The 17,474-nt window shown below is 42.9% G+C and overlaps 1 protein-coding gene across 22 annotated transcripts in view; it reads right to left on the bottom strand.

The window, feature by feature from the left end:
- Positions 1-17,474, bottom strand: part of MAST4 (microtubule associated serine/threonine kinase family member 4) — a 623,219-nt gene that overhangs the window by 64,964 nt on the left and 540,781 nt on the right. For all 22 annotated transcript variants that reach the window (XM_051853667.2, XM_051853671.2, XM_051853668.2 and 19 more), the window contains 4 exons: positions 17,252-17,321; positions 10,823-10,901; positions 2,065-2,222; positions 183-258 (listed from right to left, as the gene is read on the bottom strand). In XM_051853667.2, coding sequence (XP_051709627.2) covers positions 183-258; positions 2,065-2,222; positions 10,823-10,901; positions 17,252-17,321 — 383 coding nt within the window. The remainder of the gene's footprint in view (positions 1-182; positions 259-2,064; positions 2,223-10,822; positions 10,902-17,251; positions 17,322-17,474) is intronic.

Here is a 17,474-nt window from a genome sequence, read left to right as displayed (position 1 = left end):
ACACAGAGCGGCTGGTTGGCAGCAGTTCTTAGCTTAAAATGCTTTGTGCTGTCGCAGTATACTGCTGCTTTATGCCGTTTTCTAATTTGGACCCTTACTGCCCCTAACAAAACCACCTTACAGATGTTCACCTCTGTTGCCTGTTCGTTTAGATGCTGGGCATCTTCAATTCAATTCATTACCTTTGGGAACCTTTCTTTGTAGACATGGTTCATCATAATTATTTCATGGTCGCAGCAGGCAGGAGAACGTCCGGGGCTGCAAGCAAAGCAAATTAGCCTTTTAAACTTGCCACAGCATGAAATGAAAAGAAGCTTTTTATTTATAAACAGTCAGTTGCGCATCAAGAGGCCTGTGGAACCTTTGTGCGAAAAGCATTCTGTATTAGGGAATGCATGGCAAAATCAGTCATTAGCACCCATGTACACACCGAAAGCCATAAATGCAGGGACTTTAAATAGGATTCCAGAAGGAAGCTCAAGAAGGGAAATGCCATAAAATAATTACACTTACAACACCAGTTCAGAAACTGTATTTATATTTAAGTTGCATTTACATTCTGCATGTGGGATGAGCTTACGTAGTTCTCGATTCCCATTAATGAACTGCAATCTAAAACAGAACAGGGTAGCAACCGACAGCAGCATCTAGGACATGTTTAACAGTGCAATTTCACACTTCTCTCTTACACCTGCTCTCCGCCACACGCCACTGAAGAGGTCTGACTCTTCCGTGGCACAGGTGTCATAATTGAAATCCATTTTCTAACCTAGCGAATATTTATCTGGGATGCTGAGCTAAGCGTTCCGTACCAGATGAACAGGCATACAGCTGGTGTGCATTTCTGGTTACTTCAGGAGCAGGTCTGTGCTCCTACCTGGTGGTATACAGTGGTGCTACTTTAGTGTATTTATATACCGAGGTGGGATTCCTAGGTACACATCTACTCTTGGATATCCCAGGAACTCCTTTAATAAAGAAAAAATGATACCCATGGGGTAAAATAGTGCCCCTTGCTGTAGTGATAAAGCTGGATTTTTATTCCCTATCTGAAAATTATCTAACACATTAGTATTAATTTACAACACTAAATGAAGAAAGGTACAAAAAGAAAAATCCTAGTAAGCTTTGATAGTCAATTGCACACCTATTAAAAACCTATTTTTAAATACTCCAACCCTACTATGTCGAGTACTCCAAGCCTGTGGCATCAAGACCTCGGGATGGCCTCAGCTGCAGGAGTCACTCGTTCAAGGCCTCTTGCTTGCCAGGGGGCCACAGGAAGGTGGGAATGCACAGGAAAGGCCACCGGCTCAGAGGGATACTTCCTGGTGGGGTGGGCAGAGGACGTGCGGCCTCTATTGCAGCTGGACTTCTCCCTCGGGCCAGCGCTGCTCATTCTTCCCTTCCTTTCTTTGGGTGTTGATCCCAAGAGCCCTCTCCGATAAACGCCCTGAACACCAGCCTACTTTAGAGTCCGCTTCCTGAAGAAGCCACTTGAGACCCACAGGATTTGAAACAAGATACAAATCAAACCCGTTCTAGTCAATGTCCGTGGACTACACTTGGCACTCACAAAATCCAGCTGAAACAAACAAAAACTGAAGGTGACCCCAACTCCTAAAACTTTGCTCATAATCCTACAGAAGGTAAGACTTCTCATGGGGAGAAAGAATAAAGAGACTGGAGTGGACTTTTACAGAATCTGGGAATAACCTCCTATTTTTGCTGTCCCCCTTTTCAACTAAGGTTCTTTATCTCAACATAACATCAACCACTCTTGCATCATGATTAGATTCCTGAACGTTTGTATGCGTAGACCCCTAAGGCCATGATCATCTCCATCGCAACAAGCAGCAAATAGTGAGATTTAGAAGATAAGGAGTCAGGCACCTTTCAGTGGTAATGAACAGTATCATGCATAAATGGAAAAATCCCATTATATTTATAGCAGTTCACAAATCAATTAGCTTGGATATGACTTGGAGGGCCCAAAGTTTTCACCGAAATTAGTTGAAGAAAACTAATTAAACTGAGTAAGAGTGTTCAGCGCGGTCTACACACCTCAGACTTCGGGATCGGGGCCGCATCGGGGTGTTCCTGCATCTGTTCTCAGCGGCAATGCTTTCGGTAGTACAAAAATGTTTCGATAAGAAGTGCAATTCATCTGGCGTCGGTTGGTATGGCAACTGATGTAACTTCTCCTGGGAGGAACAGGATGACTGAAACAAAGCAAAGTGAGGTTATGTGACTATCTCAAAAAGAAATTCTTCCAATGACTATGAGATCAGATTGCTAAGCTTGGGCATTACCACCACTGTATATTTACTATGGTTTGAATGTTGTCCCTTTCAAAACTCATACTGGCATTTAACCCTTTGGTGAGGTATTAAAAGAAGGGAAACTTAATCCAGGTGTAATGTTCAGAGGCGGGGTCTTTAGGAGGTGTTGGGGATCAGATAAGGTCATCAGGATGGAGCCTTGAAGACTGAACACTGGCGACTGATTTCCAAGAAGGAGACACCAGCACACACACACACCAGCTCTCCTTGACCCTTGTGTGCTGCTTGGTGCCACCGTGGGACTTGCCAGCAAGAAGGCCATGCCCAGGTATGGGCCCCTCACCTTGGACCAGAGCTGTGGGCCAAAACTGATGTCTTCTCTTTAGTTCACCCAGTTTGGGGGATTGTGTTACTAACAACAAAATCAAGCTAGTAGGACATTGTTTCCTTTCTATATTATAATTACAGCTACTGCCTAAACATAAAACCTTGATGCTGTCTCTGAGAAGTCAAAATCCTTCTACCTCTTCTATCTATAAAAAAATTTTCCAAGCAATTCCTCTCTGAAGAAAACCACAGCTCTGGAAATGGGTAGGAAGCAATCGAAGCCAAAGCAAGAAAGCAAACATCAGAGTGAGACCGGGGTGCAACACATCACTGATTAGTTCTCAGCTGAGTGTGGAACCCTCCCTCCTACCACCGCTCACAATCACACAGAACAACTTCTAGACGGGTAACATGAAACGGATTCCATGATGTGCGATCCTAAAGAAGGTAGCAGGACATCTTTAAAACGCATGCTGTCCTTTGATGCCATTACCACCACTATGTGCTACGGGTGAAAGGGAGGAGGAATAAAGAAAATATTTTCCTCAATGATGCCACTGTTTGAAAATCGGGGATTAGAATTTCTTCCTTTCTTTTCTTCTTTTATTTGACAGAGAGACACAGACAGAGATCCGATCAACTAGTTCATTTTTCAATGCCACAACAGCAGGGCTTAAACCAAGGGCCAGGAACTGAACCCAGGTTTCCCATGTCAGTGGCCAATAACTCAAGCCATCACCACTACCTCCCAGCGTCTGCATTAGCAGGAACACAGTCAGGAGCTGCAGCCAGGTACTGGACCCATCTCACACGCTGGGTGCTGACGAGGCTGAACACAAGCCACTTCCACTGCTTTGTCTGGGACTTGCTTTTCACAGTAGCTCCAGGAGGCAGCATCTTACCCTTGTCCACAGACTTGCTTTTGTAATATTTGGAGCAGGGTAAAGGCAGAGAAACTGAACAGCTTAGTAACACCACTTTTAGTCAATCTGAGATATATAACCATAAAGCAAAGCAACTATTTGCTGGTTTTATTTTCAGCAGGAGGTATAAGACATTCTAGTAAAAAAGACTGAGAAATTTTTGAGGAAGTAAAACTTGGTTACAATAACCATATTTTGAAAGATACTATCGATTTGAAAAACGTAAATCTAGTAGGCATTTTTATTTTTAAAAAAATCTTTTATTACATTAAGAATGCCCATCATAAACTCTGGAGTATCACAATGCAGTGACACTGAAAATTAATGACTATCGGGCAGGCGCTGTGGCACAGCAGGTTAAACCACGGCCTACAGTGCTGGCATCCCATGTGGACACGAGTTCGAGTCCTGGCTGCTCCACTTCTGATCCAGCTCCCTACTAACGTGCCTGGAAAGGCAGCAGAAGATGGCCCAAGTCTAAGGGCCCCTGAATCCATGTGGGAGACCCAGAAGGAGCTCCAGGATCCTGGCTTTGACCTGGCACAGCCCTGGCCATTGAGGCCGTCTGGGGAGTGAACCAGAGGATGGAAGATCTCTGTGTCTCTCCTCTGTCTCTGTAACTCTACCTTTCAAATAAATAAATATATGAGTCTTAAAAAATTAATGATTAAAGTTAAAAATACCTTTATACCTTGTAATTATAAAGTATCTTACTAAAAACATACTGAGACAAAGAGTTACTTTTTATAATGTAATGAGATTATTTTACAAACCATAAACATGAGAACACTACTAGAAAGACCTCTGAGATTAACCAAAGCTCTAGACAGGAAGTATAGACACAGAATTACATACTCTTACTATGAAAAGGAAGTAAAACACATGAACTCAGGCAATTAAGGAAGTCAGGAAAAAAAACAATAAACACAATATAAACATGAGAGAAGCAATGGAGATAAGAGCAAAGATAAGGAAATTACCAAATAGAAAAGCAGATTGAGAATCCTTAGATACATCACAAAGGCAAATCAGTGGTTACCACGCTGTATTCAAGATGGCAATACCCACAAACCCAGATGTTTGGTCCTAGGTATATAGTAAAGTCTTATGGTGGCAAAGAACTGACTGAACTGGTGGGAATCTGTTTAAAATGGACCAGCTATCTAAATCTATTACCTGATACTATCAAATTACTAGAGCAAAACAGTGAGGAAACTGCAAGACATGGCGTGGACAAAGATTTCTTGGAAAAGACCCCAGAAAACAAAGGTAATAAAAGTAGAAATTGGCAAATAGGATTACATCAAGCTAAGAAGCTTCTGTACTGCAAACAAAACACTCAACAAAGCAAAGAGGCAACCAACAGAATGGGAGAAAATATTTACAAACTATACAACTAAAAAAGGATTAATATCTAGAATCTATAAAGAACTCAAGAAACTCAACTATAACAAAACAAACAATCCAGTAAAGAAATGGGCAAAGATTATAAACAGGCATTTTTCAAAGGGTGAAATTAAAATGGCCAACATACAGATGAAAAAATGCTCAGGTTCATTAGCCATCAGGGAAATACAAATAAAAACCACAATGAGGTTTCATCTCACCACAGTTAGAATGACTCTCAACCAAAACTAAAAAAAATAAAATAAAAATAAAGGCTAGCAAGGATGTAGAGGAAGTGGAACTGTAATCCACTGCTGGTGGGAATGTAAACTAGTACAACCATTATGGGGGACAGTATGGAGATTCCTCAAGATCTGAAAATAGATCTACCAGATGATCCAGCCATCCAGCTCCTGGGAATTTACCCAGACAAAATGAAATCAGCACATGAAAGAGCTTTCTGGACTCCTATGTTCATTGCAGCGCCAATCACAATAGCTAGTACTAGAATCAACTTTGATTCCATCAACAGATGACTAGAGAAAAGGTGGTATATATGCACTATGAAATACTCAACCATAAAAAAGAATGGAACCCTGTCTTTTGTAACAAAATGGATGCAAGTGGAGACCATTATGCTTAGTGAACTAAGCCAGTCCTCAAAAGGCAAATATCACATGTTCTCTCTGATGCGTGGCAGGTAATATAGAATACAGAAAATATAAAGGAATGAAATAGACATCTTGTGATATGATTGTTGTTTTTAGCTTTTGTTTATCCTCCTGTGGAGCGTGGTCTTCCTACATTTTACTTGTTGAATATTATGGTTAGTGGTTAACTAAGTCTGTAATTATAGAGTTGATTGAAATTACATCTTTGCAAAAAAAAAAACAAAGAAAAAAGCAAAGAAAGGAAGGAGGGAGGGGGACTGAGAGAGGAAGAAGGAGAGAATTATGGTTATCTTCTTAGAACTCTACCTATGAAATACACAAAATCTGTTATCTTTATGTTAATACAAATTTAAAAACCATAAAAATATTTAATTTATTTAATGTGAATGCTGATTTAGGTTGCTGAAGACATGCTAATGTATCTGCTTAAGAGCTGCTGGCCCAGGGCTGCAGGGCTATTACATACAGTCCAGAGATCATTTTACCTTTCTAATAGTGAAGGTTAATTCCCAAACACACCCAGCTCAAGGGTTTCACATCAGATAACATGAGCCTGTGCTTGCATGGGGACAATACCAACCAACTTCAGAGAGGGCTCCCTCCGCGGAGGGAGACAGGAGAAGTAGGCTGCGTGAGGACAGATTTTCAGGGATATCTTTACTATTTCATTTATCAAACAGAATTTAAAATTTGCTTTTAAAAAAAGCTGTAGCAAATATAACAAATTGCTAGCATCTATTAATTTACAGAAAATGTTGTGATCACATACACAACTGGGTAAGGAACGTGGCCCATGTAGAGGGATAGAGAATACACGAACATGAATGATGTGGTGGTACAAGTTTGGTTATAAAAACTAATGTTGTAGGAAGCAGGAGGCAAGGGGCTTCTTGGGGGAGAGGTCCCCTTTCACCCCAGTTGGAACAAGCAAGTCGTCAAAGAAAATAGGCCTTAGTGACACTAGGATGAGCCTAGGAGACCACTGCAGGCCAGCAAGATGGCCTGGGAATGATTTCTAAGCTGCTAAATGGGCCCCAAGCGAGTCCTGTTGGACAATACAGGAACACAGTGAGTCCTGTTGAACAAGACAGCTTGAATTTCAGCAGAGAGGAGGGATTCAGAGGAGCCCCTCAAGGTCAGGAGGGCCTCCAGGATGAGCGAGTGTTGCAGGTGCTGCCCACGAGGCCTCATCTGCTCGTAGAAAAAGACGCCTCCATTGGCCCACACGCCCTGGGAAAGCCAGCCTAGAAGAGCTCCGAGCATCAGCCCGGGAGTTTCCCAAGAAGCTGAGTCTCCTACTTCACGCTTCTGGCACATTCTCCACGAGCCCTGCCAGGGAGTGTCGTCCTCGGCTGCTTTGCATAGGACTTCCGACTCCACCGTAAACCAGGTCGACCTTCAGGGAATGAAGACTTCGCACAAGAAAAACTGTGCTTCTTAATTCTCAGGGCAATCAGAATTCCAAAAACAAGTTCTGAGTGGCGGCACCATTCCAGGAAGCACTGATGTACCTGTGTTTCTGCTTTCTATTTATTAAAAGCAATATATTTTTATAGCCATACCTCATGTTTATGGGAATTTATACTCTCATTTCCATTCTTTCAGCAGGAAATAATTTATCTGGTAAGAAATATAGGGGGGAATGTCTTCCTACTGCTGTAATTCCACATGTTACCCACTTCAAAAGTAAAAATTATGATCTGTCTATTATCTTGGGGAAGTTCCACTAGTTAATTTTAACCGCAAAACCTGATGTCAGAAGAAGCTGTGATACTAAATCTTCTCTTGGAAGATGATGAACTTCATGACCAAATCTTTCCGATTTCAGATTACAGCATTTCTAACATCTGGCAATTTTGCAGTTTCCGTAATATCTGAAGAATAAAGATACAATGACGCTCATATCTCTAGATAAGCAGTTCTGGAGCTCAGCGAACACCGCGGTTATCCAGAAAAGTTAAATTCTGTAAGTTATATTCTTTAAAGTGCTTGCCATTTTTTTTATATTTCTATATTGTTATTTAAAATAACTAAAATGAATTTCTGATGAGTTAAATGACTAGATCAACCCAGGGAAATGAGAATCTAAAAGTGATTCAGACTAGCTTTAGAAAAAAAGCAATTACTAAGCAGTTTTCCATAACTTTTGCCATAATATTTAAAGGACAAGAACACAAGAAACTGAGGAAAATGAGAAATGGTTTTTCTCGTTTTCACTCATCACTTTTTTTTATCAATAAGCAATAAGGAGAAAAGATGGCTGAACTTTCACACATGGTCCCTAGAGTCTACAAATTAAACAATTCTTTTAGTCTTCAGGCACAAAAAAGTAATTTTGAGGCTACAATTTCATTTTGAAGGAAAAAAGGAATACTGAGATCAACAAACATAACGCTTTCTCCAATAAGTATAAGCACTTAAGAGAAAAGTTGTTGGGAACACAGAGCCTGTGAGTCGGCCTCACAACGTGTCTCAGGGAGCTGCTGCTTCTACACACGCGGAAGCTGCAGACGGCACTGATCCCATGAAAACTGACGGCTAGGCCGGTTGTCTGTTACAAGTTTAAGAAAGGCCGTGCAGGGGCCAGCATTGGGGTGTAGCAGGCAAAGCAGCTGCCTGCGATGCTTGCATCCTATACGGGTGCCAGTTCAAGTCTCAGCTGCTCCACCTTCAATCCAGCTCCCTACTAATGCGCCTGGGAAAGCAGTCAAAGATGGCCCAAGTGCTTGGGTCCCTGTACCCATGGATGAAGCTACTGGCTCCTGACTTTGGCCTGGCCCAGCCCTGGTCTTTGCAGCCATTTGGGGAGTGAACCAACAAATCAGAAAATTCTCTTCCCCACCCCACCCCTAACCCCGTAATTCAGCCTTTCAAACAAATAAAATAAATCTTAATAATAAAAAGGCCACATAACTCTTTAAGAAGATCAGAGAGATGAGGGCCTAGACCACTGGCTGATCTCTCACCAATAAAACAAAGGGGTGGGTAAAGAGGCACTCATTTGTTCTCTATGCCTCAGATTACTGTTCCATAAATTGGGACAATAGGAACTCTGTCAGAGGTGTCTAGGATGAAATGAGCCAATGCACTGTAAGTCACTAGACCAGTGCTTTGCAAATAGAGTACCTGTACAAATTATTTTACAAGGTATTTGAACTAGATAGGGTCCAATTCCATGTAGCTCATTCTCTCTCCGATTCTCCTTTCGGTACAGATGACTAGAAAGAGAAAGGTCCTGCTCTCAACATTTGTTTTGCAAAAAAGAGACCTGAAGTATAATAAAACCTGAGTGAAGGCAACGCAAGCGACAGAACTGAAATTAAAACAGAATCTGGAATCAGGAGATCTGAATTCAACTTTTGGGTAATGAGGAGAATTAAATAAGCATATTTACAGGAAGACCAAAGAACAAAAAATCAAGTACTCTGTTTATTCATGGCTTGACATTAATTAAAGATACCCAAGGGTCTGGGGAAAAACTGCACTTAAAATTTTTTTAAAAAATTCCTTCTTGTCAATCAACTTGAGTCTTCATTTTCACACCGTGGTGTTTCATATTATTGACATCTAAAATAGGGGTGGGCCAATGATCAGTGAAAGCAGTGATGGTTGCCTCCACTACCCAGGCTGCCTGCACTGGTGTTCAGTGACAGTTTCATCCTCTGATGCCATTCAGCATTTTGAAACACCCTTTACTGATGTGCAGCTGCTGTGCCAATGAAACCACATAAGGTTGCTGGACTGTGTCTCAAAAATGATCAAACTCATGGACAAAATGGAATAATGGAGCCAGTGCTGCGGCTCACTAGGCTAATCCTCCGCCTTGCGGCGCCGGCACACCGGGTTCTAGTCCCGGTCGGGGCGCCGGATTCTGTCCCAGTTGCCCCTCTTCCAGGCCAGCTCTCTGCTGTGGCCAGGGAGTGCAGTGGAGGATGGCCCAAGTACTTGGGCCCTGCACCCCATGGGAGACCAGGAGAAGCACCTGGCTCCTGCCTTCGGATCAGCGCGGTGCGCCGGCCGCGGCAGCCATTGGAGGGTGAACCAACAGCAAAAGGAAGACCTTTCTCTCTGTCTCTCTCTCTCACTGTCCACTCTGCCTGTCAAAAAAAAAAAAAAATGGAATAATGAATAGGAAAATAAATTGCCTTTCCTCAACAAAAATACTACACGGAGGGGGTAAAAATAACCTAACAGAATCTAACAATTTGTTCAATTTAACAAAACTTAGAACAAATGTTCTAGGTGCTTCAGAAAACCTGTGCTAGATTACACTTGGAATTCAGGAACCATAAAAGGCAGTGGTGCTACCAGTAGAACTGTAGTTTCTTGTCGGTTCAAGTATGATTAAGTGGCATAATCCACCTGCTGAACACAGTGCTGAAGGCTGTAGAAAATACAACAGATGGACATCCCTAGACAATAAACCAGAGATGATGACAAACTAAGGCAGAAAATGAATCCAACGGGGTCTAGATTCACAGACCCACGCTCCTATCCCGTCCAAGAACATCCAAACCATTTCGTTGGACATTTATTGAACACCTATAACACCCTGGCCTTTCTAATGACCACCTGTCCCGATATCCCACAACAACACTGATGTAAATCAAGAGAGCATTTATCCAACTAGGCCCCTTGCTAAAATGCTATAGTGTGGGGCAATGGTATACTTGTTCCCGTATCCCATTTTCATGGTTCCACCTTGTCTCTTTATTATCTTCACTTTCTTCTAAGCTCTTTTAATCTGTCTTAAAAGGTCTTAACCTAGAAGGCACAGAGAAATTTAAGACTTGAATGTTTTTTTATTATTATTCTTTGAAGGAGAAGACAAAACAAATCTCGATCTAAGCCATACAAGAAAAAAGCCCCAGCCCGTCACAGTTTAATAGCCTTTTCAGCACTGCTTTCACTGGCATGGAACCAGAGCAATAAAGCCAGATTGTGTTCTTTCGCCCAAACTACGCCAAATGGCATTAAAATGAAAGCTCCCAATGTCCTCCAAACTTGTGATCCTGGGACTTCCTCAATTAATGCCCCATGGTTTAAAAGCCTGCAGCACAAGGGTGTCCTTGCTATGTTTGTCAGACCATCATTTGATGCATAACCCATTCTGGGTGGCAGACGTGCAGAATTTATCTTCTTCTTGCTACCAGGCAACACCCAGAGAAAACACTGCCTGTGTAAAAGCTCTGTGGTTGTAAGACAGCGGGAAAAAAAAAATCCAGGCACTTACAGAGACGGTGGAGCTGGGGGTGTTGGTCCCATAGCCAGAGGAGGGGAGAGAAGCCAGTGACCAGCGGCGTCCGTCAGTCCTATTGAGAAAGTGAGTTTAGCTCAGGCCAGCCCTGGAGTACTGTTACAGGGGAACCCCAGGGAAACTGAGGATTTTTATTCAAACAAATGACACCACATAGTCTGTGAGGGTGTGGAAATGTTCAGCCAGGGCCAGGGTAAACAAACATTATACAGCAGGTTGACTTTTATTTAAACTGAATCGATACACCCAAACAAGCAGAAAGTGAATGGGTTGATCCATATTATTGATCTCTCACTAATACACTTTGACAAAATGAATACCAGGGATAATTACAACGGTCAGACTCAGCAGATTCAAATGAATAAAAACAGAAAGGGAGGAGGAAAGACACTCTCATCGGGGAATGTGGATATCCCGGGCCCAGGATCTCTAGGCTCCAGGGTCTGAATTCCAGCCTGAGACAGGAGCCCGTGGACTTTCCTTGCCTCCTAAACACTTTCTGCTTATTATTCTGAAGGAAACACTTCTGCTCCGCACTCCTAGGGAGAAAAGGGTCAACTGGCTCATGGCTGCCTGGCTCAGGCCCTAAGTGGCAAATAACTTGAGCACTAAGAAAGTGACTGACCTCACGCTCAGAATCCCTTAAGAGTTACTGCCTTCCAGCGCGACCTGGCTTTATAAAGTCGCATCAAAAGCCTCTCGCAGAGATTCTGAGCATGTAGCCCAGCTCTCACCACTAGTGATGCCAGGAGCAGCATGAAAAATTCTCCACCAGTGAAGTTATCTGCCCAGCTCCTAGAGGCAGCGCTGCCAGAAGCCGTGAAGGGGCAGTTTGCGTCTCTAAACGGTGAGAGGATGCTAGCTTTGGAGTGGGTCTCTGGTTACAAGGGTGTCAGAAGACTTAATGCAGTGACAGACAATACGGCTACTGAGGCAAGGAGATCCCAGGGACTCCAGAGCTGTCACCTTATGAGCGATTTCACATAAAACTAAAACACTGTGAAAACAAATACATGCAAATTCGCCAAGAGTCAACACAGGAAAAGCGCACTTTCTGAAGGACCCACATCAGGAGTCTTCAAAAGTTCACGAACACGGGCATTGTTGTTTAGTTCTGTTTTTCCATGAACTTTCTGAAGTGCCTTCGCACGACATTCTTAGAGGCAGTATCACAGGAGGACACTTTGTAATTCATGATTATGTACATTTACCAAGTGAGAGACAAGAATGGACAAAAAGTGCTGGAGCTGCATTCCCTGTAGGTGGAAGTCAGGGAATTCAACAGCTTGAATTTGCGAAGTCACAATTAGATGTTCATGTAGAAAACTGACATTTTAGCCTATATTTATATTCAAGGGAAAACATAACCATAGGTTACCATATGTTCTACTGCCAGCAAATGCAATGGTCCACAAAGACAAAATGGAGAAATTTCAGTGGACATATCACAGAACTATTACAACAGTAAGATTTCAGTAAAATTTACCTGTCATTTCTGTGACCATGATTGGAGTACAATTGAACCAAGTATGTTTTAAAAAAAAAGGGGGGGGGCAAAATAAGACGTATGTAAATATACAAGATAAAAGGAATTGGGAAAACCAAGTTATATGTTCTAGAAAATATTTCTATACAGTTGAAAGTAATAAAATATAAGAAAAATAATTACCGTGTCGTGCTTATAAAGATATCCAACTCCCCATTAAATGGAAAAAAAAAGTCGATCCTATTTTATTTGGTTACTTATTGAAGACTTTAAAAAATCTATGCCTGTACTTTATGTTTTAAACACTTCCAATTTGGAAAAGAAAAGGATATGATTTTAAAAGAATTATTCAGTCCATTTAATAGCAATTATAGGAAACTTGTCTGTGGAAAGAGTGAGAGACAATTTTCTCTACCATGATTTTGCTTTGTGATTCATTAACTCTCCTTTCCCTCAGGTAGCAGTGAACATATTTCAGAAGAATGAACAATTCCAAGAGGAGACCATGTTCTTATTAGTTCCAAAGCATAAATTACATTTGCTCAGTCTGGAAAACACACAACTGGAAAGATGTTTAAACAAGAATGTGTTCACTACTCTGTAGAACCACGACCAGAAATAAGCTATGTCTCATAAAGTCCCCTAAGTTGCCCGTGTCTATTTACTCAAAGGGAGCCAAGGGACCACTGCGTCTTCATTACCATGACAACCGCACATCAAAGCTGCGATATATGCTACATACAGTGCTTAGCAGAGAACAGGCCATTTTTTTCAAGGAAGCTATCACACAAGTGCAATTTGGATCCCACTAACAATGTTGTCTTTTCTTTGCAGTAGCTACCAACAAAATGTTATCTGAAGACAAGACTACCTTCTTTGCCAAGACAACAAGGCTTTTTTTGAAGAGAGTGTTTTCCTTGAGGGTGGAATCTCAATGTTACCATTAAGTGAAAATTTGAGAAGGGAAAACATCTGAGGGGAACAGAGAACACAAGACTAACAGAAAATATCCCAAAACTACTTTAAATATTTAATTAGTACAGTATACAACAAAGAAAGCATGAACGTTCTAACATCAACCTTGCCATTAAAACTGTAGGAAGAGTGCAGGTTTCTTTTTACTTGCGATGGTCACCTGGTGTGACATGGTGTATGTTCTAGTTGATGCTGGAACAAGCTGAGCCATATCAAAGCAGGGGAATGTGGCCAACTAAAGTCCGCTCTAGGAGGAATAGTGGAAGAGTCCCTGGGAGGTCGTTCTGCCCACCAGCACTCAGTAAGCAGGTGATGACCTGAATTCAGTAAGCAAGTCTGTTCTTGTTGTTTGCTTGAGGATTTAACCTCACAAACAACAATGAGGTAACTAAGAGAGACCCATGGCATTCATTCAAGGGCTCTATATTGCCAAGGAAGGAGAAAGCAATGTATAATTTTAAATCTTGGCAACTTCTGGGGAAGGCAGATTCCTTTAGATCTTTAGCTTACCACCAGGGAAAAATTATTAAGCAACTCCATAATCAATGGACTGGAAATAGTACTACAATTAGCAATGCAAAAATGTCTCCTTGTTCCAGAGAAAAATCTATGCTAAGCTGATGCTTATTTTTGTCCGTTTCTTGTAATCTAACACTAGGGAACTTCAAAAGTTCATGGAAAATATGCATCATATCCTAATTCAATTTTACCATGAAAAATTTTGAATCTTCCCCGTTGAAAAAAGCAACTTGATAATTTTAATCTTGAATCTCTATTAGAAAATATGGAAGGCACGTGCACTTCACACCCTGTAATTGGTCTGTTAGACGCCCAGCAAGGTCTGCTGGGAAGGTGGGATAATAAGATCAGAAAAGATGAACAAGCCTCACCTTACCCACTTCACCCAAAAACAAGGTCCAAAATACAGTACTACGTCCTCTCCTGGACTAAATGTGCAAAAGGGTAAAATGTGGGGGAGTCTGCAAGTGGCCCACTTTTTTAGGGCTTAGAGATGCACCCCAAATGGAGAGGACTGGAGAGGCTCTGTGTTTTCCAAAGGAAGATCAAGTCTAACATCCAAGAGATATTAAATGAAAAATACCAATGTGAATTTTTGTAAGTCACACAAGGTTCTGTTTACTCCAATAAGAGTTGTAAAAGAGGATCACTCACGGCCTAATCTAAATTAATACTTTCTGAAGAGTGTGGAGGGCGCTCCATCTGGAAATGCATGCAAAGTGAACCACAGGTCTCCAGTGATAATCGCTCGTCATGGTATGTGGTTTATTTGTGAAGAATTAACATGCCTCTGTGTTGTTTGTGGCTTTTTTTTTTTTTTTTTGAAGCACAGAAATCAGATTAATCTGTCCTTCAGTCACCCACTTAATTATTGGATTCTCTTCATTTTTATATTTCTGGCAGGATTAAGATACTATGATTTCTGTCATGTGTAAATGCATGCTATAACGAGATGTGCATTTTTTTCTTATTAATTAAAAGCGTGCCTCTTAGAGATTTTTTTTTTTTTTGACAGGCAGAGTGGGCAGTGAGAGAGAGAGAGAGAGAGAGAGAAAGGTCTTCCTTTGCCGTTGGTTCACCCTCCAATGGCCGCTGCGGCCGGCGTACCGCACTGATCTGAAGGCAGGAGCCAGGTGCTTCTCCTGGTCTCCCATGGGGTGCAGGGCCCAAGCCATCCTCCACTGCACTTCCGGGCCACAGCAGAGAGCTGGCCTGGAAGAGGGGCAACCGGGACAGAATCCGGCGCCCCGACCGGGACTAGAACCTGGTGTGCCGGCGCCGCAAGGCGGAGGATTAGCCTAGTGAGCCGCAGCGCCGGCCATTTCTGACTTTCTGTCTCCATCACTCTGCCTTTCAATAAATCTTTTTAAAAATCTCTAAGAGGCTGGCGCTCTAGTCCCGGTCGGGGCGCCGGATTCTGTCCCGGTTGCCCCTCTTCCAGGCCAGTTCTCTGCTGTGGCCAGGGAGTGCAGTGGAGGATGGCCCAAGTGCTTGGGTCCTGCACCGCATGGGAGACCAGGATAAGTACCTGGCTCCTGCCATCGGATCCGCGCGGTGCACCGGCCACAGATGCCGGCCGCAGCGGCCATTGGAGGATAAACCAACGGCAAAGGAAGACCTTTATCTCTGTCTCTCTCTCACTGTCCACTCTGCCTGTCAAAAAAAAAAAAAAAAGAAAAAAAAAAAGAAAGTCAGTCAGAAAGAGATCTTCCATCCACTGGTCACTCCACAATGACTCTAACAGCCAGGGCTGGACCAGACCGAGACCAGGAGCCCCCAACTCTATCCAGTTATCTCACATGGGTGGCAGGAGCCTGTGTACTGTGCCATCATCTGCTGCCTTCCCAGGTGCATTTGCAGGGAGCTCTATTAAAAGTGGAGCAGCTGGGATTTGAACCTGTGCTCAGAAATAGGATGCTGGCTTAGCAGGGGGCTGTTTAACCCACCGTGCCAGAATGTGGGATCCTAGAGATATGCTTTAAAGATGGTGATGGATACTTGTTTACCAAGTTTTACAGGCTTATTTTTCCACCTCCAATAGTAGCACCATCAGAAACCAACATTCACTAGGCACAGACTTTATGGGATCAGTTCATAGTCATACTTTCTTGATAGTACTTAAAATGAGGAGCTAAAAGGATAAAATTCCGAATTGTGGGAAGAACAGAGTGTGAGTTTCAATAAGCTCCCAGGCAATGACATCTTAATCACTTTTATATCCTTCCCAGAGTGGGGTACACACTGTGTACCGAGAAACTGGATGGGATATGCCTAACTAATCAGAGAGCAAGCATCTCTTTATGGTGTGAGGCTTACCATAGCACCTTAGTTGTACAGAATTCTGAAAACACTGCTAACGTCCTTTGCTCTAGATTTCGTGGTGTAAAATGTTGACCAAAGCTTGGGAGGACATTGTAAGCTTTGTTGGTACAAACAATTATATTTTTTAACCCTCCCAAGTATCTTCATGAGGGGTTACCTTAGTCCACTTAGGGTATAATAAGTCTCAGAGGGGAATTGAGCTAGCATCAAGGCCATTGAGACCATATGCCAAATTTATCCTAAATATTCAGAGACTGGGCAGAAGGGGCATTTCTCATTCTCTATGTTTTTCCTGGGCACAGGTACACACGATACAGATGTGAGAGGCGGGAAGGGACCCTGAGGGTACAAATTTGAATGTTACAAGGTGCAGTGCACCCATTCCACCTACAGAACGTAGAAGAAAGAGCTGACCGAGGGGCCAAATCCCAGTGGCAGATCCCTAACTCAAAAGGCCAGATGATGAGGCCATTCTGGGCAATACCACTTCCTCCTGACACCATGACTCAGGCGCCAAGACATGCATCTGTGACATTTGGTGCCTGATTCTAAACAGGACTGGAAGAGAAGACACAAGGCACCCTCCCGTCTGAGCGTGGCTTTGTCAGAAGGGGTGACTAAACTTCTGCCCTGAAGCTCTCAAATACAAGGACATCTCAGGTTCCCGTCCTTGAGCTCACGAGAAAGCCCTTTCTATAGAAAAGCATTGCAACAGCTAAACGACTGCATTAGGACACAGATGAACTGAGTGTCTGTAAGTGCAGCTCACTGAGCAAGACTCTACTGAGCACCAAGCATGGACAAGGCGCTGCGCTAGGGGCGGAAGAGAAGATGATTTCGTGCTCTCGGTGGGCATTCGCTATCTAGTGAAAGGCCATGAGAGGGCACCGAATGCCACCCTGGGGCATAGCTCATTATGGAAGCTGTGGGAGCAGGTGCCCTGTAGCATGATTCCGAGGCAGCCTAAGGAACCTCTGAGAAGCTCTTACCAGAATGTAGTGAGCAGGACCTCACAAGGCAGAAGGCAGGTGGGCTGAGAGAGGGGTTGGGGACGGGGACCCTCCATGTCACACGTTACTTCTCCACTCACAAGAAAGTCTTACCTCCGTGCAAATGAAAAGTGGGCTGAGGCACTGGGGGAGAAATTCCTTGGACTATCTTGAGGGCTGTTTCCTGCAGAGAGAAAGGAGAAAACATTACAAGCTGATTTGGGCTTGGCATCATCATCCGCATCCCGGATCATCCTCTCCTGAGTCATGGGCTTCCTTACATTTCTCCTCCAAGAGCGTGCTGGCCTTACCTGGAGTAGGGATTTGGGGTGAGGAG

Source organism: Oryctolagus cuniculus, chromosome 14 (assembly GCF_964237555.1).
Source record: "Oryctolagus cuniculus chromosome 14, mOryCun1.1, whole genome shotgun sequence".
In the NCBI taxonomy this organism is placed as follows: Eukaryota; Metazoa; Chordata; class Mammalia; order Lagomorpha; family Leporidae; genus Oryctolagus; species Oryctolagus cuniculus.
Note: the sequence above shows the minus strand (reverse complement) of the source record. Positions and strands in the feature narration are given on the sequence as shown.